The sequence below is a fragment of the Copidosoma floridanum genome, unplaced genomic scaffold, assembly GCF_036245765.1.
Source record: "Copidosoma floridanum isolate Cflo_tuat_1 unplaced genomic scaffold, Cflo_Japanese_pri ptg000013l, whole genome shotgun sequence".
Classification (NCBI taxonomy): Eukaryota; Metazoa; Arthropoda; class Insecta; order Hymenoptera; family Encyrtidae; genus Copidosoma; species Copidosoma floridanum.
In genome coordinates, this window is record NW_028321890.1 from 37383912 (window position 1) to 37408936 (window position 25025).

Sequence of the window (25025 nt, forward strand, 5' to 3'; positions counted from 1 at the left end):
CCCGGACGTCCGTGCTCTGAGGAACGATTTAGAGCTTTTACATTGGACGTGCACGGGTATGGAGTACAATGTAACATTCCTGTACAAGTGTGTGTAGGAAAAACAAAAAAACAAAAAAAAAGAATAGTGTGTTTTAACGCAACAACGGGAGTCGTGGCGCGCATGACCACAGCCGAGAATAAGTGAAAGCTCGGGCGCGCGGAGATGTAAATCGATTTTCAAGTGTATACGTTGTACCCGCACGTAAAGCTCTCGCTCTTTTTGGTGTGCCAACGCCAAGCGGCAAAAAGTAATGGCCGAACGTTATAAACGAGCCAAGTGGGCTCTACAATATACACCACGAGCGATTTTTCGGATGAATTATTACGCCGATGCACCAACGCTGTAATTTTTTTTTTTTTTCTTCGACCATATCCAAAGTAATTGCGAAACGAACCCTACGTGATCCCCTTTCCCCCCCAAACAAGATATTGCCTATTCTTTAGATCCCGTGGATCCACGCGAAGGAAAGTGAGGCCGTAGTATGTACTTTATTTGTACAAACCCGCGTGGGCGCGGGAGAACGCGCTTCACACGCAACAACAAAAGAAACCTGTCCGTCGTCGTCGATTTTCTTGAGCGCGTGGGCTGAATATATTCCCTCGTTGTTTTTTTTTTTTTTATTGCTCTTTCGCTACAGAAGAAAAAACGAAGGATTGCTCCGATGCGTTGGTTATACTTGGATGTTTATTCACGTGCACGTATAGACTGCTGTATATATTGTGCACCGAAGAATCGGTAACGCGGTAAAGTCGTACAGCAACAACAAGCAGTATGAGGTGTAAATCAAGCGCTGGACAATGACGCGGGGCACAATGCTCCCTGTTGTATAGGACGCGGCGTTTATTTTTCAGTGCATAACGTAACACTTGGGTACGCGGTGAAAAATGTATATGCAAAACAGGAGCATTTTACCAGAAATGCGCGATTTATGCCCCGGCGAAATTTTACGCGCTCCAGTTCACCGAGCCGTTGCAACGTCGTTTGCGTCGACTAGGTATACACGAGGAGCCAAAGTTGAAGAAATGTATTATATACCCCAAGAGACGGTGTTGATGCTCGTTGTATGTATACTTGCCCTCCGTACAAAAAATAAATTACACGTATAACTAGTTTTGAATGAAAAAAACCCTGGGCAGCATCAATATTTCACCACGACCCCCAACGTAGCTCCGATAAACCGTCGAGCAAAAAAGGCGGTAAGGCGAGTACAAGGTCTTTTAAGCTCGTCCCGTCTGGCGTTCAAGAGCGGACAGGACTGTAAAATTAACGAAATAGGCTGTTTGGCCCAAACTGTTGCGGTGGGCAATAGACCTTTTAATTTAATGGGCGTCGATGACAATAATTGTAAATTCTATTTGACAAAAAGGTACTGTGTATTTTATGAATATACTATCCTTATACATTTGTAAACGGAATTGCGATGTGCTCGAAAGTGGGGTTTACTGGGTATTATAGCAGTTAAGTGTAAATCAACGATGGTAGTTCATATAGTACAACGTAATGCGATTTTCTTTGTTTTCCAGAAAAGGAAGAGAAAAAAAAAAAAAAATAAATAAACAGGGAGCAACTCGATTGTCCGAGAAAAACACAGAGCTTGATGGGGCTCGATTAGTCGCGGCCGTGTTGATCTCATCGACGAGTGAAAAAAAAAATATGCGAGAGGATGAGAAAACAAACGGCCTATATATATCACCGCGTGACTGTTTGGTCAAGCGATTACGGAAAAAAATAAAGGGGAGGGGCTGTCGCGTAGTGCCGAAATTTTCGATGAAACGTCAAAAAACACAAGCTCTCAAATCCGTCACCACGAAGTAGTGAGTTTTCTTTTACCAGCTTCCTCGTCGGAAGACCCTGTAATTCTCGTGGATTTATGACCGCCGTCGACGTGAAAACAACATCTCGACCGCTCGGGCTGCAAAGTGCCCTTATTTCCATCTCCGCGAGTCATCTTTTCCCTATACATAACTTTGGACGGAAAATGAAACTTGTCGAATTTAAAGGAAAATCGAAGATGCACAAAAAATTAGTAACTAGCGGTGAAAGTACATTATATATAGAGACGAAAAATAGATAATATGGGCACAGCAGCGAGAGCAAAAGTTAATATCGAGCTTCAGAGGTGGTGATGGCAGCCGGAGATAAGGTACCCCGATATGACTTCGGGAGCTCTATTATTACACACACTCGAGGGCAGACGCGCGCGCGTGTACCTCGTCTTATCCTATACACGTATACACGCGTATACAGTAAATTGTACACACGTATTCCGCTGCTTGTTATTATTGTCGGCAGCTATGTAATGTCTTGTACGATTCACGCGTGTTTTTGCGCTGCCTCTGGTTTAATCGTTATCTGAATCGGCTTGTTTGTCGTCTCCGCGCAAAAAGCTTGCGCAAAGCTTCGTACGTATATACTCGTCACCCCCCCCCCTTAAGATGTCTCGGCTCGTATATCACGCTCTAAATAAGTGACGCTTTTAATCCACTTTCGATTCGAGAAGCCGAGCATCGCCATCGAAATCTTCACCCCGCAAACATATACACCCACGCGACTCTGTGCCCCCAAAAAAAAGAAATAAACACAATGGCTTTTCCAAACAAAAAACTCAAACTCGAGCGTTTTTTTTTTTTTTTTTTTTTTACCTCGAGAGGGGAGCAAGAAAAATTTCGACACTCTTACTCTCTGCTTCTATGCACATGTACATAAATATAAGATTGCCGGGGCCTACACACATACACACACGGGGCGATAAGGCCTTACATAACGTGTACAAAGTGGAGGAGAAGAGAAACGGAGGAAGAGTAATCCGAGAGAGCACTACTGTACACTCATGTGTACCGGAAGCGCGGCTGGCGCGCTCCACATTCCTTGTAACCTCGTGCTCTGCTCCCAAGTACCGAATTTATCTCTCGGCGTAATCTGCTCTCTCTCCCCCCCCCCTTTGAATCTGCACTGCTGCGCGCGAAAAGAAAAACCACACATGTAGGCAAAGTACTTAAGTGGTGCGAGTCTCTCGAAATCCAGCGTCGCGCGAGAGCGACGCCCTCGGAGATCGTCCGCGGATAGTTGTTTGGCCGACGATAACGACGAGCGCGAGAGAGGCCGGTAGGGATACACACACACATATTTATATATTCATCCCACCCCCGATGGCCTCTCGACTTATTTGCCTCCTCCTCTCCATTAAGGCTCTCCCAGCCGCGCCGCGAGGGGGCCGCTGATAAGATAGGCAATTGTCGCCCGTGCCTTTATATATACATACCCATACACACGTACAAGTACCTATACCTTATACCTATATTAGGTGAAATGCTGCACTTATCGAGGCCGACTGGCGCATCAGGTACCATATACACGTCTTCGTCTGGCATACACATATTGTATTATACGATGTACGGAGCGTCGTGGGCGCGTTGGCGTTTCTAGGCGATGATGCACCGGATGCGCGCCCCATCGCTACACGTGTATATACCTCAACAGCACCGCGCACTCCTTTATACCTGTTATTCTGCGCGTATACCCATACCCTTTAAAAGTGGTTCTTCCCTCCCGAACAAGTTTTTACGTAATATTTATATAGCCTGCACTACTGAGACGAGATTCTACAACCCCCCGTATACATCGCAGCTCCGAGGTGAAATCAACCGCGCGCGTTTGCCTGATGCGAGCTACTCGACTCGTTTACATGGAATACTACATCGCAACTACGGGGAGCCCGACCTGCGAGAGTAATAACTGGGCGCAGTTTAGCAGCTGCTTTTTTTCACGCGGGGTGTACGCACATGCATCACGCGTGCAAAGGGTTTCAAGCATTTTCGGTACAACGCGCGAGTACGGGATCTCAAACAAAGTGGCGTCAATTTTTAAAAAGCATGCCTACACAAGGAAGTAGATAATATTATAATGTATTATATTTCGTTGCATCAAATTATATTCGTTTTCGACGAGGTATCAGGGCCGGTGTGTACATATAGGTACAAGGCGCTTATTCTCTCTACACCAACTCTCCAGTCGTGTATACGTGCAGTTGGCTGGGAAAATTGAAATAACTGGGTTGAAGATTCGCGCAGGGAATCCACGTGACCTCGCAGGCTATACGAGACCCCGTGTAGTCATTAGCAGCGGCCTAATGCACTCGATGGACATCCATTTCCCCCGTTTCACGATTATATATATATATACCTATACGCACCACACAGCACCACCGGAATCGCAACCTGACGAAGAGGCGCGGCCGTCCTCCTCGCCACCACCAAGAGCTTGCGGAGCCTCGGAACTTGCTGTACACCCGCGTATAAAGCACCGGCACCACATCGCGAGAAGACCGATAGCTCTCGCAAGGGCTTTTAGCCGCCAAGCCCTCGAGGAGATGGCGCGCGAGCTTGCGCGTATAGGCATACACATATTCAACGCTTTTGAACGCGGTGATCTAGTGTAGCGACGGTGGTTTTAATATTATACGGACGTAGATGTATCTGCAAAGGGTTACAAACGAAATTATAGTCGTTGCGAGGGATAAGTATACATAAATGCAACGGAGCTGAGCCCGCAACATGTAAATAGAAAATACACTTGAACCAAGAGATTATTGTTACAATATGTACGTATGGTATGTATATATTCACGTAGGCCATCGTATAACATAGCCAACTTCGAGTATTTGTGTGTTGTTTAATGTGTAGACTCAAGTCTATATTAATATCATACCCGTCAATAAGAGTATTTGTACTTTCGTGATTGATTGAAAGTCAACTTGATGTACTTAGCGCCAATACTCGCCACAGTTTACAATATATATATACACATTTGCTAATTAACGTTAATAGGATTGATGGAAAACGAGTGAATAATGACACATCGAGGCAGCTCAAGCGTGAAATTTGAAGCAAAGTTTATATATTTCTGATGGACAGGTATTGTTATAGGCTTAATGCTGTATAGTATGTATTATTACCGTATACAGAATAGGTAACTAGAAATATAGATAATAAATACACGCAAATGTTTTTGATATAATTTTCCGAATCGTAGGTATATGTTATAATATATACAGTTTAGGGTGAGTGTGGACGGACAAGTGCATGCAGCAGCTAAAAAAGGACAAGCGAAGGTACGAGGTATCATCAATATATGTGGGCGTTTTCACGTCCACGTTGGAATAACGTATACGAGCAATATATTAACAAGCTGTGCTGTGGTATAAGTAAATGCATGGCTGACGAAGGTGCATTGGTATAAGTCTTGACACCGAGGGGTGTCAAATGATGCACAGTCGGGCAAACTGAAGTAGCCGACCCGTTGCCTTTTTTTTTTTTCTTTGCTCGATTCGACTAATTGGAGGTTGAAAATAAATGCGCGAGCGCTGCTCACTTCGAGCACAACAGCTTGAATAAACAATTGGCAGGTGTCCATGGCGAGGATGTCTCGCTCCCGTTTGTTTCATCAATTCACGGAAACCCCGTATAACGCGAATTAAAATTCTTAGTCGGACTGGCACTGCTGTACCGAGAGTCGAATAAAATTTCCATTCGCGAAAAACACCGAAAAGTCCATTGACAGAGTCTTATATATTTTGCGCAGCTGCTTGTCGCGCTTCGAGTATCGGCCGCGGGGAAGCCCACGACGGAGGTACAAAAGACAAACAGCTGTTCCTCGAACATCGTCAATTCGCACCCGGGAAAAGCTCGGCCGCGCAGCGAAACGAAGAGCGCCGCGAAAGGAAAGAATATGGGGGGATGAAAATGAAAAAAAAAAAAGGCTTCGAGTCTGCACGCGATACATTTGTCAAGCTCCTGCGTTTTATACAGATCGCTCGAACTCTCCGGGTGTACGTGGAGAGAGAGAGAGAAAAGGAGAGCTTGCACTCGAGGGAAAGAATGCCCGTCACGATCCTCGCGTTCGCCTACGGTCCGACATCGTATAGAGTTTACAAAGGACGAGCACAAGAAGGGTATATAAGAGCGATGGGTTAACAATGGCACCGTCTGCGTCGGCGGAAATGCATTAGCGGCGCCGGGCAGTATTATGCGCGCTCGGATAGGTGCATGCGCACGGAGCTTGGCCTTGTTTCGCGATTTCTGCCTTTATTTTGGTATTTAGCTGTACCTATTCTCTCGGCGATGGTAGGGGTTACTCGGGAATACCACGAAGCTTACATGTATAAGATTGGGGAGCGCGTGTATCTTGCGACGAGGCGGGAAACGAGGGGTCTCGAGAGAACTACCCGTGTCACATCGACTTCTACGACGGAGATATATATATACCGCGAGCTGTTGTGCGCTGAGCTTCTGCTCCGGGGAGCTACGGAAGAGAAGAAGAGTGCAGAGGTCGGTCTACTTTCAGCCTTTTAATTTGATGAGGTTTTTTTTATCTTTCCCCACCCCCCACCACCATTTGCGATAACTCATGTTTTCCAGCGTTTAATTACTCTTGATAAACGAGTAACAATTATTACAAGCGATATGAGATTACATTTGTTCAACATCGACGCGAAATATTAATTATACATCGAGTTTACGATTAAACGTCAACAGAGAGAGAGAGGGAGAGCGATACATAATTTTGCAAGCGCATTACGAAATTAATGTTATCCGAAATTCATTAATTTTCGAGCACAAAACAGTACACGAATGTATATTTGATCGACCGACTTGTTATCGAAATCACTTTCGGCTTATTGAACTTGAAAAATTTAATCATCTTAATTAAAAAAGCTAAAAAAAAAAACAAAAACAAAAAAAAAAAAAGATTAATTCTTTATCAAACAGACGAGTGTTGTTTTCACTTATCGTTGACGAATCATATATGTATATAGATGTCATTGTAATTTCACTGTTGAATCAGTGTCGGTGATCAGTGGTAACAACTTTCCAATAATAAAATTAATGATAGTATCGCAATCTCACGACTACGCGCACATGTGTAGATATAGCTGTAGCAACAGCAGCTAGTAGCCTCATCCGGTATAAGTACAAAGAAAAGAAGACGTTTTATCTATCGCAATCAGTAGATGACGCCCATTACGCCCAGACTCGATGTACGCCGGACTGTGCATCCGACGATATAATATGTAACGTGTATATGGGTACAACAGAAACTGTAGGGTGTCGTGCACCGAGTGTTGCGAGAGTCAATCCATAGTAAACTACTTACAAACCGCGTGAGCAACGAGAACAAAAAGAGTCTGCTGCTGAAAGACGACGAAGAAACACGACGGTATACTTGCCACACGTTACTTCTACACATAACATGATTAACCGATTATACATATATGTGGTTATGCATACAATATCGTAATATATCTAGTCGGAGGTGAAAAAGAAAAAAAGAAAACATTTCTCATAATGTATACCTAATTTGAAAAAAAAAAAATAATAACAATGAAAGAAAACCTTTGTTTTCTCTACCCAGTTTTACAGCATACATAATTTAAAGTTCAAAATGAACGATTACAGTTGGCAAATCCTGCAAATTCCAACAACAAGCAGACGCGCGACAGTTAATTAATACCATAAGTAGGGGCACAAAAGAAAAAAAAAAAAAAAAAAAAGCCCCTCTTCTTCTTCGGAGCGGTGTTTTACAGCATCGATTACGCGAATCGGCTAATCGGAGGAGAGTCGGAGTGTGCAACTGCGGGGAGAGGAAGAGCCAGCGAGTGGCCGGCTCGACTGGTTGGGTATATATGCACATGCTGACCCAACGCGTACCCTGGGCGTGCAAACAACAGCAGACGGCGGAAAAACACGACCCTGCTCGGCGTCCACGAGTATAGGCACTTTCCGCAGTCCGTTCAACTCGACGGACGGATCAGGCTCGAGCGAAGGGGAAGGGGGTTGCTAAAACCAGGAGGAGGAGGTGAAGGAGCTTCGTGACTTGCATCTCGTACACAAACACGGTCGTCCAAGAGTATATATATATACATACGTCTGGTGTTTGTGTACGCACGCTTGGGTGTGCACTTGCTTTTAGCGCAGGTAAGAGCCATCTATTTTTGCAATCTGGACAGCCACCCCTGCCACGGGTATATACGTATAGGGTAGCCTCGGGCGTAGCAGCAAGTTGCCCGTGTGTGTATGTACAAGTCGCGCGACGAATCGATCAGGAGTCGAAACTTCACGTCCTTTTTCGGGGGATTGTGATGGCTCGACTGCCTGCCTTTGGTACGATTATTCCATTTCGAGAAATATCGCGATGGAAAAGATATAATATATACTGCAGCAGATTAAGAGATGTTGAACAGAGTACGAGATGGTACTATTCAATATATAAGCACGAATACGTGAAAATCGTTTCCACCGAGAGAGCGAATTCGCACCAGTTTCCGCCTCGAAGAGATAGGTACATCAGACAGTTTTTTTTTTTTTTTTTATTTTTACGCCGACCCAGAAGCACGTAACACAACGAACCCTGAACTTGTATGTATATATGTATATGTACAGGTGTGGTGTGCTGGTTTTTCACGAAAGCCGAAATACTTGCCTCCGCCCGAATTTTAAAGCTACGTGCCGGGAGGGGCGTTTCAAAAGCGACGTGAGAAATTTAAAAAATGCAGCCTGCAACAGCTCCGACGACGGGAACTCTTGTTCCTGCTGGGTTGGCTTGGTACCCTTTTTTGCATGTATGTAGGTATACAAGGAATTTATTTGCATTCGTCATTGGCAATAAGGGAAAAAGAGTTCCCGTCCCGTAAGCAAAGTGGGCCATTCGACAGCAGAGGGGCGGACACGGATGGAAGAAGAGAAAAATGAACATTAGCCGGGTAAACAAGAGAGGCGCGCCACGGGGCATAAATCTTCCACATCTCGGACGCATTTGGACGTCGCGCAATGACGACGGCGACGTATTACGCCAGTTAGGCGAGGCGTATATCTACGGCTGCACCGACGCGAGGCATCAATTTCAATAGGCCGGTATGCGCCTCTGGCCGTCGTTCATCATCATCATCACTGCAACGATAGCAACGAGTGTATACCCTGTACTGTAACAACGACAATAACAGCAGCTATTGGTGCGTCGGCGGAGGGGCAGAGGGCATCATCCCCATAAAAATAACTGTGCCAAATGCCCGGCGTTTGTACGTCACCGCGAGCGAGTTGCGCAAACCGCGTGTACGAATATATACGTAGGAGAAAGAGAGAGTTTTCTGACTCGCAGTGGGTATCACGTTTCCTGCGGAGGCACAAGACGCCACGAGATAATTTTTTACTGTGCCGGTTCTCTTTATTTTTCTCTGCGTATACTTACCCATGCAAAGGGCTTTGTGATATTGTCACTCCAATTTTTTGATACTTTCAAATATAACACTTGGTATGTTATGTCTGGAATATATATATTTTGGTACATCCGATCTATAGTCTAGATGTTATTTTTGTATTTTCGTGACTTCATAATCCATTTGCATTTACGTCAGTATCATTAAACATGTTTATATTCGTGTCGGCCAATATTATAAATCAACAAAATAACCTTAGGTACAGTAGGTACATACCTATACATACAAACAATCCATTATCGGCATTACAGCAATCGGAAATTTATACCTACTTCTACCTTGGAGTACAATGCAGCATCGAGTCTGCATCAATATAAAAACATATTATTACCCCTTTCCTTCGATTATAGGGAGATTACGATGCATCCTTATTCCATCCGAGCGAGCAGAAACCCAACGTATATTATACCCACTGTGACATTTTTTTGGCCACCACGACGCTCTACTGCTCTTATATGTGTAGGGAAAATAACGCGGTCGTTGTTTTCCGCCAAGAATAAGCCGGCCTCTGTTCGTACAACATATGCATACACACACACACACACACACATACCTCCCCGTTGTATGAGTATATTGTCTCCCCAGACGCGCGGGGGATGATAAGGATATCTGCATACACGTATACTTCCCCACACAGTGGCGTACAGGAGAGCTGTTTACCCTTTCCACGCTGCGACGGAGCCAGCTCGAATTGCTATCTCTTGCGTGCAATGATACCATACGTATAGGTATATTGTGTATGACTGTAGCGAGCGCGAGGGATGTTTGTATATATTATGTGGGTGTTTGCCTTTAGTTTTGTGTGCTAAAAGTATATCGGGAAGGAAGAGGAGGAGGTGAGCGCGCCTTACTTGCCGTGCCGGTGGATGGATAAAATACACACCGGGGCAGATTTTTGCCTCCGTTAGAATTGTCGCGCAGTCGTCGAGAATGCGATATTTTTGCGTAAATTACGTTACTTCGGGGATGTAGGGTATCACAGCTGTAAGGGTTTTACAGTCCCGTTTCGCCTTGAATTTAATCATCATTGCCCCGATCGGTGTGGAATAAAAGCCGGGAGCTTTCGTTTATTTTCTTCGTCGTCGTCGCGCGTGTGATCGGCAATCAATTTTCGAGATTTACAGGGGGCTCTTTACGGCCGGCTCTCGACTTCCTGCATAAATGCCACTCCACCGACCCTCGTTTACGACGGGAGCTTCGAGAACACATCGAATGTAAATTTGTCACGCTCCCCAACTTGGAAATAAGCTGCCATAGTCCGCGATTCGATCCTGGATTATTTTAGCACTTTTACGCGTCCCTCGTAAATTTGCTGCTTCATCTTGTACTGTAAGACTTTTTTTCGTTTCAATCTTTCATCGTAAATTTTGATTAAAAATCCGTAGAAAATACATCTTGTATTATATTCAACTTCCCAGCAGTTTCGTTCTTGAAAAATAAAAAAATACGCGACACAATTGGCGCGCGTTGAAATCGGAGCACAATTTTTTTCTAGAAAATCTGTACTATGCTTCTTCGACCTCATCAAGCATCGTCATTATCCACTGGTATACGGACCAATTGCCATTGTACGATATAGTTTTTGCAAAAACCAAACAATGGAATCTATACACAGCAGCGCTGTTTTTCATTGCCGCACAGTGAAATCACCGCAGCCGTAATCAATGAGAGCGCACAGTATCCGTGCGAAATTAGCAATTCAACGAGCCCAGAGCGAGCGCATATAGGTACGCGTGTTTTTATTGTCCCTTTATCACCTTCGCTGCTGATATACTCTATACATTGCCCGACAACGAGTGAATATCATTGACCACGGCCGCTACAGTTTTTTTTCTCCCCTCGCGCGCTTTCGATATTCTGGAATGGCAAAACAATGTCCACGCGCAGCTGCCAGTACAGCAATGTACCGATCGGTTCGACGCCTCTTTTTTTTTTTTTTTTCAACTCCAGTAGGAATGAGCTGTGAAAAATTAAAAACCTGAGCGCTTCGTTTTGGCACCATTACCGTTGGAGGGCATTCGTGAAATTATCCCACGCACCTGGTGGACGTTATTGGAGTATCGGCACGTTACAAACGCGTGTCGCGTTCACACGTCGATGTCCCTTTGTTTCTCGAAAGTGTAGCCTGTGCTCCACATATATGCACAAATGCAAAAACAAGGGAATTTGCGGAGCTTGTAAATAAGTCATTACCACACGAGGGCCGATGAGCCATTCGTTGGCGGACCGCCCTTAACGACGTCTGCTCGAAAAATTTATGGGGATCGTAAATCGCTGCCGAAGCGCGCTTGCAGGTATAGCTGTATGTACACTCTGACTCGTGTGCACAGGTTGCGGATAAATGAAAGAGCGCGGGGTTGTATTAATAACCCGTGCACCGGCACTACATACGTACATCCGCAGGCCTCGGCATCACGCGACCGGGAAGACGTCACCGAAGAAAAAAAAAGAAACAAACAAATTTATACACCGAAATGCGAAACTTCTCCATTGAGTGCGCACAGATTTCTGCCGAGTCGGCATCCATATAATATGTAGTTTCCAAAGCTGATCTACCGTTTTGAGTGGCAAACACTTGAATTATAATTCATTTTTTGTCTCGGACTCACGCTTTGAAAGAGACTTACATTATTCCGATGATACCCACGCGCGCAAAAAGACTTTTACATGCATCGCAACAACAAAACAAATATCGATCGCAGTTCTCTTTTTTTTTTTTTTTTTTTTTTTTTTCAGAGGGAGGAAATTGTTCCATCATCCGGTAAAAAAAAAAAAAGACGTAGAAAGTTTGATGAATCGACACGGAAGAGTCGGCGCGAGACAATTTTTCACCGCTTGTTTGACTCGCGAGGGAAAAAGTGTTAATCAAGAGCCACCCCCTGTATAGGCACAGTTCCCTCGAAAAGATTTCACTCGCCTACATGCTATCATTGATGCCTATACCACCGCGACGCCCGGATCTCTCAACCCCACCGATTCTTCGTTCCTCCTTTGTATAGACATGCGAGCAAATTATCGTGTACAGGTGATTCATTCGATCGGACGCGCTAGTCTACCCTCGCCAGTCTCCTAAAGCGTACTTTGATTTTTTACGTCTACATGCACACGGGTAACACAAGTTCGTTCGTACATAGCGAGAAAATATGTTGAAAGTTCCCGATTATCCCACACAATCTGAGCTCAATTTAATATTTGAACGTCATAATTATCTTCAAATATTCCATTAAATGCAGATGTTTGTAAACGTGCTGGTGTTTTTCCCTCAATTTCAGTCTTCGATAATGATAAAAAACCGGTGAGATTACTAATTGCAAGTAAAGCTGCACCACTCGAAAGTTTTTTCGTTTATTTTCAAGATCACGAGTACGTAGCTCGAGAATACCTGCGATATTACCGCCTTCCCGCGTAATTTTTCAAAATAATAAGTATATGGTGTAGGATGCACAGAGTTCGTGCGGGAAAATCGCCCACTCCGCACTTGTGGGCGCAAGGCTCCAGGATGGCGCGATTCTTCAGGTGCAGTACCATGGCATACACGCGTGCAACGAAGGATATGAAGAAAAAGAGTTTTAACAACGTAGCTTCCTACGCGCCGGCGCCACTTGGGCGTATCATCGATGATTCGTCCGTCCAGTGGATTGCGAAACGTAATAACAACGCGCATGGAGTCTAGGGAAGTGCGTGGGCACGAGGGGCCATGCCATATAACACACAGCGCTCCCGGCAGGTGGGACGAAGCGGAGAGAGGACGTCGAACTACTGTGAATGGATCCGAGAAGTATTTACCTCGGCTGCACTTGGTTGCCCGGGTGCTGATAGCTGATGATGCTGGCCCGAGGAGACGGATGGCCTTGAGTAGGTATATACACGTACATTTACCTATACCCCGCGACTGTATAATATATCCACGCGCGCGCGTGTGTAACAAGTCTGTGTGTTTTGACGTCTGGTTCCGTCGAGATGGAGTGGGTGTTTCGTATCGATTTGTGTCTACGTGTACACGTACAGTTTTTTTTTTTTCTTCCCCTCTCGTTTGCGACTTTTTTACGATAACTGTACCGATGTTTTTCTCCAAAAAGGTCTGCCTGTACCGGAGAAATGGCTTTTTTATCTGTACCTGATGTCTACATCTGCCGACGATATTGTCGGCATTACTACACGGACATTTCTTGCGTCAATATAACTGGGGAGGTGACGTGGCATTACACAGTTAAAACAAAACAGGGCGAAAAAACGAAAATTTTTTGATTATGAAAATTTAACGACAGAGTATATTTGTAGAGTACGGCGTCGCCGATGACCTGATTCAAGATGCGCGCGACTATTGAAATATGCAAGAAGCTGCAGAGGGAGAATCGACAGTTTTACTTTTGTCGATGCATATAGATGAAAATCAGGTTATAGCTTAATGGAATTTTTTCGTGATAATAGTATAGTACGGGGGGGGGGCAGATATTTCAGTTCTACGTCGGAAATTGCATCGATCCTTCACCGAGAGTATATTTATACATGTATAAAGGATTTTAACAAGCGCTGGCTGCCGATAATAATTAACAAAGAAATTTAATCAAGAAACCCTATATGTATATATTCGCGAACCTCAAGCAACCATTTATGTACACCACGTTTGCAAACACGCAGATGTCAGAGGCAGCAGTACTTACTATACGTGTTTGTGTATTTTCATTCAAAAAGGTGTACAACTGGCATATACGAGTCATAAGTTGCGGTGCCCACTGCTCGTCCCCTGCAAGTGAGCACAGCTTGCACTTGTCATTCGCAAGCATCCGTGTCCACGAGTTCGGTTACGACACGAGTACCTATATAGCGCTGTGGCTGGGTTGGGTAATCGTTGGAATGTCGCGACGTATTACAAGTGAAATAAATTTAAGTGTGATTTTAGGAACCATGTTTTATCGCAAATATTGTGTCGGAGTCGTAACCAATAATATATAATTACAGAAAAAATTTCACTTCGGTGATTAAATATTTGATAACAAGTTGGAGTAGTGGGCGATATGCTAGTGGGCATTGCCTAAACGAAAACGTACCTGTCGAGTTGAGCGTCGATCTATGATGTAAAAATCACCTTTGTCGCTTCGTAGAGCCACACACCTCAAACGAGGTACTGATAAATCTTATGTTGCAACGGAAAAGTCAATGCGATAAAATAAAATTGAGGCGATTCGAGAAACGGTGACACGTACGTATACGGTTTATTTACCGACGAATCGTAAAAATCAAAATTCCCAATCGAAGAAGACAAAGTGTTTCGAAAGAACTTCTTGTTTGGCCAGCAAATCAAGTCTGTTCGATAAACTTTGCCGCTGGAAGCCCGAGGCTTGAAATTTGTGACTTTTTTTTTTCTTCTTCAATGACGACTGTATTAAATTTCCCGTGCCTCGATGCAATAGACCCGAAAATCGGTGTCAAAAGCTCTCTTCGGTGGCATAATCACACTTCATTAGCATCGAAATTCGTGTCGGTGGCAAGCCGCGTTGAATTTTCAAGTGTACCAATTGACACGAAATCGCCGGAGTGAAAGTGCCGATACACGCGATGTACTGTATTCCAGTGGAAAATTGTACAAACGAGTTTGCCTCTGCAACAACAATTGAACGGAGAAGAAGAGGGAAAAAAAAAACAGGTTTATCTCTCTGTATAATCTCAGCTGATTTCACAATGGTTTCGCGTAAACTTTATGACCTACTAAAACTGTCGACGCAGCCGCGTCCGCATGAATGAGCGACGCCAAAAGAAAAAAGTTGTCGAAAGGCCAAAAACCGGACGGGGCAAAGACTTTATAATCGCGCTCCACAACCGGCTACATGTGTACACATACTCTGCTCGTTCAAGTGGCCACAAAAGCTCGAGCGTTGGTCAACTACAGGCGATGGCGGTGAAACCGTAGTGGGTCACAAAGTTCTTCTTGGTATGGCATGCATAACGGGTGGATACATTTGATAACCGTAGATTCATGCTTGCCTGCCGGGTTTTGGATTGCCGTTGACTGCGGTGGTGCGGTACATGATGGCGTAAATCTTACAAATTTTCTTTAGAGAATTAAAAGTATATAGATATACGTGCATTCCTCTCAAGGGGACAACTTGAGTGTTGAGTATTTGCCATACTCTTCTCAAAGTTGTCCCTTAAAGTAAAGTGTTCCCATGATGATATGGCACCTACAGCGCGATTTTTTCCTATTTCGACTAGAAAAGTCAGCAGTTACATTCCTTTTCAGGTTTTTCAATTTCACAATTCAAGTCAACTTTGTATTTCCTATTCGTTGGTCTAGGTTGCGGCTGGTTTTTTAAAAGAACTACATGGCACTACTTCAATTACCACATAACTTTTTACCAAGATGAAATATGACTAAAATATTCCGGATCTCAACGAATCATAAAGTCTCTCAAATCCGGTAAGAGTTGCGGCTGGTTTAGATTTCCGATCACCTTCGGGCCTCAGCTCTTGGTCTATTAAAGTAAATATTACCATACAAGTCAACAGAATCCATTCCGGTGCTGGTGTCACGTGGTAGTTCAGCTGACGTATCGTGAAAAAGTGTATACGCTCTCACTATTTGCAAATGGAAAAACTACCTAATACTGCGACTTTGCACTTGTGCATTTACCTCTCGCTCAACCGCTCGTGTGGAATTGAATTATTATATTGACTCGACTCCTCTCCAATTCTCTCATTTTAAATTATTTTTGGCTAACAGCCAGTTTCATGAACGGTGTGCCGGCAGGTTTTTTTTAGAAATTAAAAAAAAAAAATGTTTAGCCTTTGCGAAACGAAAAATACCATGGACTAAGATTTTTTTTTTTTTATGTGGAAATCCGAAAGTCATGCGACACCAAGGCCACGGGCCCTTAAGCCTCATAAAGCTGCGGCCTCATGCTCACTCGTGACTCACATAGCTATAAGTACACAGTGTTATCTTTTAGCCTTTGAGGAATTTCAACGTCGAAAGCTAAACAGAAAACAGAACGAGCAACCATCAGAGCTCGGGTCACAGCCGCAAATCCGCACCTGCACACGCTCGATGTTTAGGTATGCGTGCAGTTGCAATGTAGTGTATCTACATGTGTATGTATAGGCATTAAAGCTATAGTAAAAATTTTTCTGCTCTTTTAAGTTTGCTTCAGTTGGGTTTTGACGACTGAAGGATACAGTCGTACCAAAGTGACAGAAGACAAATTGCTCTATACACCTCCATCTTAACTAAGAAACCGAAACTATACGTGTCAACAACGTCCACATTCTATTTATCGATCAGAGAGAGAGAGAGAGAGAGAGAAAGAGGTATGTGTCCTCGTGTTTTTTTTTTAATTTTGATTATTAAATGGCATATTATTTGATTCGTTTGTCATTCCTATACGTGACGCTCATAAAAAAATTAAAGTGACTGGCCAGTCGGATTAAATTACAATATGGCCACATGGCCAGTGCGGCGTACCAAATATGGATCCTTTGTTCGATGATAAATATTGATATCTCTGGTTAGGTTAGGTGTGTGTGCCAGTCGATCTTCGAGCGAGAATACATTTAAACTTCTTACGTGTCCTAACATTATCTTCAAAAAAAATTAACGCAAGTTCAATAAAAATAATACTTGCTTGCTTTAGAAACGAAAAACAAATCGTCGATAACAATCAAGTGTAAATTTTTTTTTTTTTTTTGCAGCTTGAGCTAAAAATATGGAGTACGAGCCGTATGAAATTTGTCCCCACGATAAAAGCCACCAAATTCTCAGGTCACGCATGGCCGTTCATCTGACTAAATGTTCTAAAAACCATCGTAAAACCAAGAAAGAGCAGTGTCCATACGACCCACGCCATCTCATCAATCCTGAAGATTACCAAGTAGGTATTTGTGTAATTGGTATAGGTGTATTAGATCATTGATACTTTTAAACACCTAAATTTTAGTATGAACTATTGATGTATGCTTACAGAGCCATGTTAAAACCTGCCCAGCTCAAGAATCTGTCTTGCATCATCGTCTGCGTGATGGCGATAACAAAACAAAAACTATTAATATTCCTCCAGTGTCTAATGCCAGCACAGCAGAAACAGTTATGGATCTACCTGTTGTCAATTGGGATGATGTGAGTAAAAACTTATGTTAAACATGTTCCAACCCAATAGTGAACGATTTTTGATGAAGCATATTTTCTTGACAAGTGAAAATTGTGTGATTACTAAGTGTCATTTAAATACATGATTTTAAATATTCAATTTTGATAGGATCAGGAGGTAGCCAGCTACAATCCACTGCGAAACATTGAACAAAAGGAGGTTCTTCGACCTTTGTTGATAGCTTCAAAGTCGGTAAAGAAAAAATTTAAAGAGAATGAAAGAAGGCGTATGCAGCAGCTGTTGAACGAAAATGAGAGAAAAGAAAATCAGAGACGAGAAGAAGAAAAAGTCGCTGCGGTAATTATCCCTCGTATTTCTTTAATTTTGTTGTCAATGATTCTTAGTCTGTTGAATATGATCTTTATTTACCTCGTAATCATTTAACAGCAAACAGTTATGTCTGCTCCATTCGAGGCACTGACAGATTAATCAAACAAGGCAAACATAAAAGCGTCAGTACTAATAAAAGAAAATTATTCAAAAATAATCATATGTTTTAGGAGACTGGTGTACGAAAGCTTCAAAATAAATCTAAGGTTGTAAAAAAACCGAATGTAGAAGAAACGGCAGGAATAACTGGAGTAATTAAACAAATTGAAGAAGTTCAGGTAATTTATATTTTTAAATTTTTTAGTTTAATTTTCAAGTATCTTTAAAGTACGTTATGTTGGATTTTATAAAGAATTATCAAGATTTATTTTAGTTCATCATGAAATACAAAATATTAATTTTTATTTGAGAGAGCAACGATTACTCAATAAATAATAAAAATCAAAGTTCTAAACATCGACGATCAAACAATTTTGGTGTTAAAAAATTTGTTTACTCTAATATTACAGATTGATGACAAATCTGTTGCACAACCCGAAGCATCAGGCAAGCTCCAAACAAACCAATCAGCTAATGCCGAAGCATGTGCATATCAAGGAGCAATACCAAAAGAAGCAAAGAATACTACATCGATTGAAGATTCATCCACGAGTCAGCAAGCCAAAGAGAGTCCAAATTCACCAAAAAAAGTTCCATTCAGTTACGCTACGGCCCTGAATCGTAATGTTGTAAGTGACGAAAAAAATAATATTACTTTGAGTTCTTCCTCCACATATGTTGATAACGCTACTGTAGATAAGAGTTGTGTAGAACTAAACCACGATTTTGATAATGCTCTAGAAGACGGCAACGAAGAGGATCTAGAAATGAACAATATTCCCGAAATCATAAATGAAATGGAAATTGAAGAAAAAAAACGAACTCAACGTTCAACGCAACAAAATTCTGCTAAACAGAAACGCACCAACTTAAAAAAAGAAGAAAAAAAAAGCAAAATGAAAAACTGTAAATAACCACCCTCGATAAGTTAAAAAATAGTACAGAAAAAAAAAATATCATTACGTCAGTAGTGCCTTCACACCACGATAAATTACAAATAAAGCAGAAAAAATATAAAAAATTACTGTTACTACTGGTGAATGCGTTAGTTATATTTTGATTAAAATACTAGGGTACGAAAATAATTTCTTTTTCTTCTGAGATTTCTGCGAAACATTTACGTTGTATGTAATTTCACTTAAATATATTTATGTATGAATAAGAAAAAATTTGTTTTATTTTATACTTTATCTACCAATAAAAATAAGCGTTTGTTATTCTTGAAATTTTTATTGTGTTGTAAAAAAGTTAATTTTTTATAAAAAAGTAAAAAAAAAAAAAAAATTATTCCTAGCACAACAAAACCTCACAAGTATGAATCAAAAAGATAACATTTACATAAAATTATTAAGAAATATAAATAAACTAAAAATTTTAAGTCGACTTTGTCTTACGTGATGTATTCTGCACAAAGCTAACACACCTTAGCCAGCGAAATATGTTTTTCCGAAACTGCGTAGGCTTATTTCTGGTCAGCTTTTTCAATACTTTAAAAGCTTCTTAAAAAAAGTCCCCCCCACGTGTGGGTGGTCCTGACCATCTGCTGTTTCAAGCGGAAGGGCTTTTCCGTAGGTGCAGCTGAGTGCATTTTCGTCAATGGAATACCTTGCTGTGGCTGTGCGGGTGTACAACTACACCGGCGCCTTGTATAAGTCGTTAAAGTCTCTGCAGGAGCCACAAGACAAAGTAAAGGACAGTCTTCACAGCGAAGTAACGACCATTAACGTCGCAGGCGTGGTTCTTTTGACGCTTTGTAAAGCTCGACTGCTTATTTATTATAAAAGGGACACATGAATATAAACCGTCGCTGTAATGACCCATACGATTCACTCTGAGAGAAAAATAACTCTCATACGTGGAAATCTTAATTTTCCGCAGTAAACCTCATATTTGTAATTTAAAAGTTTCGTGTTCAACTTTTTTACATCGCAGCATTGTACAATGTATAAATAAACAAACAAGGTAATGTTTAATGTTTTAAACTATAATTCGACATACACGCGCTTTGACTGATCTACGAAAAAATGGCACGTAATCTAAAATGAAATCATTGATTGATAACTTCGATTAAAAATGTCACACTCCTTTCAGAATTGATAAAAAGAGCGGAAACACATAAAGAATTCACGGCTCGAAGCGAAAAAAACTTTTTCTCCCGCCGAGCGAAGAACTTTTTTCCCAACTCGGAGTAGAAATATACTCATCCCTCGAGTACATTTCCGTAACGAGAGAAACATCTAATTTACTAACAAGGGTGGGGGCGATTAAAAAATCAAAGGGTAAAGTTTTTCATGCCACGCGGCTGCACGAAGGGCGGATATAATTTTCCTCCCGCTACCGATGACGAAGTTTTCCGAAAAACTTTTCTCCCCCGCGATAAATGAATACAAGTCAACTTTTTTTTAATTGCTAATGCAGTGTCCCCCAGGGGGTTGTATGTACATGCAGAGGTAAGACTGACTTTAATATTCAAGCTGCGCGAGCCATTCTAACGCATTACCAGTGCAATGAATCCTTTAGAAATTTGAAAATAAAGCAATTATAGTTAAACTCGAGTTGGATGTGAAGCAACAATGTTCGGGTGATCGACCGACGGAGGGGAACTTTATCCTCGTGTAGGTATGAGCTCAACACTTGCTCTCTCCTCTTCTCGTGCAACAGCGCAAGATCATCTATTACGCGTGCGATGACTCAGGGTGTAACAGATTTTATCTCATCGCCCGGCGAAGATAAGAATGCCCCCCCGAATAATCGTGCAGCACCAACGCTTGAATACATTTCACGCGTAATAAATACATTTGAATTCTCGAGAGCCAGCCTTTACGTGTCATGATCATAATACGCCCGAGGTTGCGTTGGATGGAAAAGTTTGGCCGCAAAGAGTAGCATGTGTGTCTGGAAGGCGAGGCGCGTAAAAGGATTACGTTGGGGAGGATTTTAATTTTTTTTTTTTTTTTCAAGAACTTAACCATGCAGGTGAGGGCCTCACCCGCGTGCCTTTCTTTTTTCGTTACTGTGTACAATTATCATTGCTCGCGGGAGAGGAAGCGTTGAAGGGTCGTCGATTGGGACCGATAGCGGAGGGTCTGAATCCACGGCTTGGCTTAACAACGGTTATTTCGAAAAAATAAAACTGGACAGCCATTTCCGAGTTTTTCAACTTTTCTGTTCGTTAAAAGAGCTTTTTCAAGCTTCCCCCCCCGAGCTTTGTTTTTTTGTTGAAATATTAGATAAAATGAGTGTATTTTACGTGCAATTATCGAGCTCGAAAAGCAAAGGATTTTTTATTCCCAAACTCACGGCGGTCCATTGGCAGAATTGGCGTTGAACATTTGCAACTCACCTGTAACAGAAAAACAAAATGGTTTCGTTAGATATAAAAAGCGTAAATTTTCTTGTAACTTGGGAATAATAAACAATGGGGGCGTTGGTATTTCTCACGCGACAGAAATGCATGCTAAAAGAATAATGGCCCCAAGAGGGCGATATGGTGTTGTGTTGCATGGTATGTGTGTGAATGCGTAACCAATAAGGAATGGACCGGCCAAGTATAAGTGCCTACGTGACAAAGTCATAACTCATTAACCTCGAAAGCCGAGAAAAGAAGGGCAAGCCCATCCGCGGTTTCTCTGGTAATGATGCTTCAGCAGACATGACGATTCCGAGGGAGCATTGTGTGCAAATCATCGTCGTTCGCGACGACACTGGATTGTATTTTAATATTATTGTAAATAGCTGCAAAAAAAAAAAAAGAAAAAAAAAAGTTTGTTTCTACATCCTACGTGTTTGCGTCAATTTGATGAATTCATCACTCATACAACACAATATGGCGAAGAAGCTCTAATGAACATGCGCCTCGGTAATTAATTGTGCATGTCGTTGACACGATTACTCAAATGAGTGTGTAGTACCGACTGTGGGGTATAATTCAAGGGTCTTTAGCTGTTTGAGCTACTCTTGAAAAAAAAAAAAAAAAAAAAAAAACCAACATACTTTTTGGAGGAATATACTCCACGTCGAACCATTAAAAGAACTCGTCTTTCACGAGAGTAAATGAACGTGAAAAAAGTATATACTAAAAGAAAGTTTTAACTCGAGTCCTCGTGCAAAAAAAGAAGAAAAAAAAAGAGCGAGGGTACAAATATTTTTCCGTATTTTTCTCAGCATGATTTTTCGTGCCCAAGGTAAAACGCCACGCAAAAGAGGTTGAAACAGCCATTAACGCGACCGCAGAGCCCGTCTAGCGAGAAACATACTATACAGTCGATAATCGTAACGACATTAAAACACCGGCACTGCGAGTCGGGCGAGAACCACTTTGAATTCACGGGCATCAGCCGTTCCGTGCACCGCACCCGAATCAAAGTCATCCAAAAGGGTAACGCGTTAAATTGCACATTAATAATTCACGCGCCACCTCCGCCGGACACAGCCCACCTTAGCCCGCGGAAAGGGGGTACAGGCGCCAAGGTATATACACGCACTTCGCAATGTCCTGTTTAGCATCCAAAGCGAAAACGCCGGTCCGCTGCAGCAGAGTTCGTTGAATTTCCAACCCCACCCATACACGTATACTACGTAACATTATGTATGTACGCGCGAGTAAGGAGGTCACGTACAGTAGCGCAGCTTCCGTTGGAATATATTCTGCGAAACGCCGCAGTTGGCGTAATATCAAGCGAGAGAATGTGCTTCGGTCTTGTGAATTTCTGGTACATGTATCGGGAGATTTAATTGTAGTACCAATTGGATTTGTCGATTGATTGTTGGCGGGTATGATAACAAGGGTGCGCTATACCGTTACTGGATATCAAGGTATCACCGAAATCTCAGAATCGGCTAAGAGAAACAAAAGAGGCAACGAAAACACCAAAAATCGCTTAAAGCTCTCAGCTGGTCACGGACCTTGGCTCTAAAAGCTCTCCCTGCGGAGATCATTTAAGCTTCTCTGTGTACGTTGGATAAAAGCTTGCCTTCGTTACATAAAATCAATTATCTGCTCTGAAGCTCCTTTGTACAGTGTGACCGGGCCAGAGATATAAATATTTCGGAGCATAAGAGAGAAACATTGTATCCTCTTTATACTGCAAGTTTTTCTTCGGTATGACCCAAAAAGCTCAGCGTCTACGAGTCAGATCCCGCGAAAATTTGTCACTTTGCCGCAAGTGCATTACACCTCCTGAGAGCACCCATCGGTACAGTTACGAGCTCGCGAGGAGAGATAGAGAGGAATGAAACCGGTTTCTAACAAAATCGGCCCTCCGCTCGCTCCACCATCAATTCGAAGAGGATAAGAAAAAGTTGAGCGTCCCCCGCGGGTGGATTCGGATTAACATTGACGCCGGGGCTTCCCTCCATCACACCTATATATACATATATGTACATCCATAGAGTATATTATACGTATGGCAGTAGCGGGCGCTCTTTGTACCTACATACTCGCTGCACTTTTGTATCATACACATGGAGCCCTCGCCCCCACCCCCCGTCTCTCCTCGAGAGCCCGAAGGCACGGGCACATTCTCGAGCGAGGGTTTTGGGTCACGGTTGAGCTTTGAAGTTGTCGAACGCGCCCCCCGGCTTCAAAGTTTCGACCGGAGGGTCGCGCGAAAAAACCAAGCGTGCATATTTCGGACGGGAAAGCGGGTTAGTTGCACAGTGGACGGCCTCTTGCTGAAATAAGGGCTAAAGATGTGCACATACGAGAAGAAGAATACCTCCTCCCTGTTGTACCCATCTATCCGTGTATGGATCAGAGTACATAGAGTCAGAGGGGAAAAAAAGGATACACGGGCGCGAGGCAGAAAGCCATTGTGCAATACGAAGATCGAGGTAGCGTCCGGGCCCAAGCCCCTCCGGGGCAGCCCGAGAAAGTTTGCACGGGTCCACGAACCCTTTTCTCTACGAGGACAGGTATACATATACATATATAAAACGAGAGGAGCCGCATATGAATAAAACATTTGGCTCGAAAGGTTGAAAATGTTTGTCGTTCGATCGCAGTTTCTTCATAAGAAAGGGAGAGGGACAACCAAAGGCTCAAAAAAAAAAAAAAAAAAAATCCATTCACCCCGGTAACGACGGTATAAAAGCTCTCGGCCTATACGGAGGGCGGTGTCCCCTGGTGCGCCTCGATAATAGCCGACTCTCGTAGAGAGAGAGAGGAGCACGCGTGATTTCAGCTGGCACGGAATCACGAGGGCACCGCGAACCAATTCATCATATACGCGCCGTTTTGCCCCCACGGGGACCCACCCTACACATTATTTCCACCACTGCCCATCCGCTACCGCGGTAATAACAAGGTCATTTCCGAATACATATGCGCACATACCAGCCACGGAGGACTCAGCTGCACCGTAATGATCGTACTCGTCCTCTATGATATACTTGTCCCAAAGCTGGGGGTGGAGCAGGTATACATATTATGTAGGCAAAGGATGTGGAGAAGCTATAGGTCGGATCGATTTTTCAGAAGCTAAAATTTCGCACTCTACTGTTCTTAAAAGGTGTGCGCCGCGAGACGCGAGCTACATATACATACAAAAAGTTTTGGCGGCTCTCGGTTATTTATGGATTGCCGCGATCGCTTCTCGTGCATTAGGAGGCAGCAACCCTCCTCCCCTGAGGCCTCGACGCGTCGGGATGAATTTTAATTTTATTCCTCGGGTATATGATAATATACATACAGGCGGATACGAATGCCTTTCTCTCTCTCTTTTTAGGGGCGGAGCTGAGGCGCGGTATTCTTTTACTTCTCGCAGGAACTCTACTGTACAGTATATGGTTATTAGAGGCTCATTTTAATGATCAACAACGGCCATTAGACATGGATGAAGGAAACAAAATAATAATTATAATCATAACTGACAACGACAAATATGGGTTAAACGATAATTAAAAACGCCCATACCTTGGGGGTACTACTCACTGCAGGTTGTTTTTTTTTTTTTCATTCATAAAAAAAGTCATCACCTTCACGCTACCGATAAAAACCACGCACGGGCGCGATAAGACGACCCACTGTGCAGCAACAGACTCCGTTATCTTCGCAATTCCCCAAACAGCTCCCGGGGAGCGTCACTGCACGAAATAATGGCTGCACGTTTTCCGACACAGGTGTCGTTCATACACGCTTTTCT

At 42.9% G+C, this 25025-nt stretch overlaps 2 protein-coding genes across 7 annotated transcripts in view; one reads left to right on the forward strand and one right to left on the reverse strand.

Annotated features, from left to right (window-relative positions):
• Positions 1-25025, reverse strand: part of LOC106642305 (uncharacterized) — a 94311-nt gene that overhangs the window by 31695 nt on the left and 37591 nt on the right. The window lies entirely within an intron of this gene.
• LOC106642306 (uncharacterized) lies at positions 16456-18999 on the forward strand. 4 transcript variants are annotated; one of them, XM_014357055.2, is made up of 7 exons: positions 16456-16618; positions 17000-17178; positions 17271-17423; positions 17563-17751; positions 17955-18062; positions 18294-18512; positions 18625-18999. In XM_014357055.2, exons 2-7 carry the CDS (start codon positions 17014-17016, stop codon positions 18646-18648), a joined length of 858 nt encoding a protein of 285 aa, XP_014212541.2. In that variant the 5' UTR covers positions 16456-16618; positions 17000-17013; the 3' UTR covers positions 18649-18999. The 4 variants fall into 4 exon arrangements, with proteins under 4 accessions (XP_014212541.2, XP_023248395.2, XP_089447478.1 ...); XM_023392627.2 differs by having other exon boundaries at positions 18628-18999; XM_089591352.1 differs by lacking the exon at positions 16456-16618 and adding an exon at positions 16758-16825.

Bases quoted from the DNA above. Each gene is read 5' to 3' on its own strand.
- LOC106642306 (XM_014357055.2), top strand. From the start codon at position 17,014: ATGGAGTACGAGCCGTATGAAATTTGTCCCCACGATAAAAGCCACCAA. The intron at 17,752-17,954 runs GTAATTATCCCT...CATATGTTTTAG, and splicing joins AAGAAGAAAAAGTCGCTGCG to GAGACTGGTGTACGAAAGCT. The intron at 18,513-18,624 runs GTAAGTGACGAA...ATAATGCTCTAG, and splicing joins CGGCCCTGAATCGTAATGTT to AAGACGGCAACGAAGAGGAT.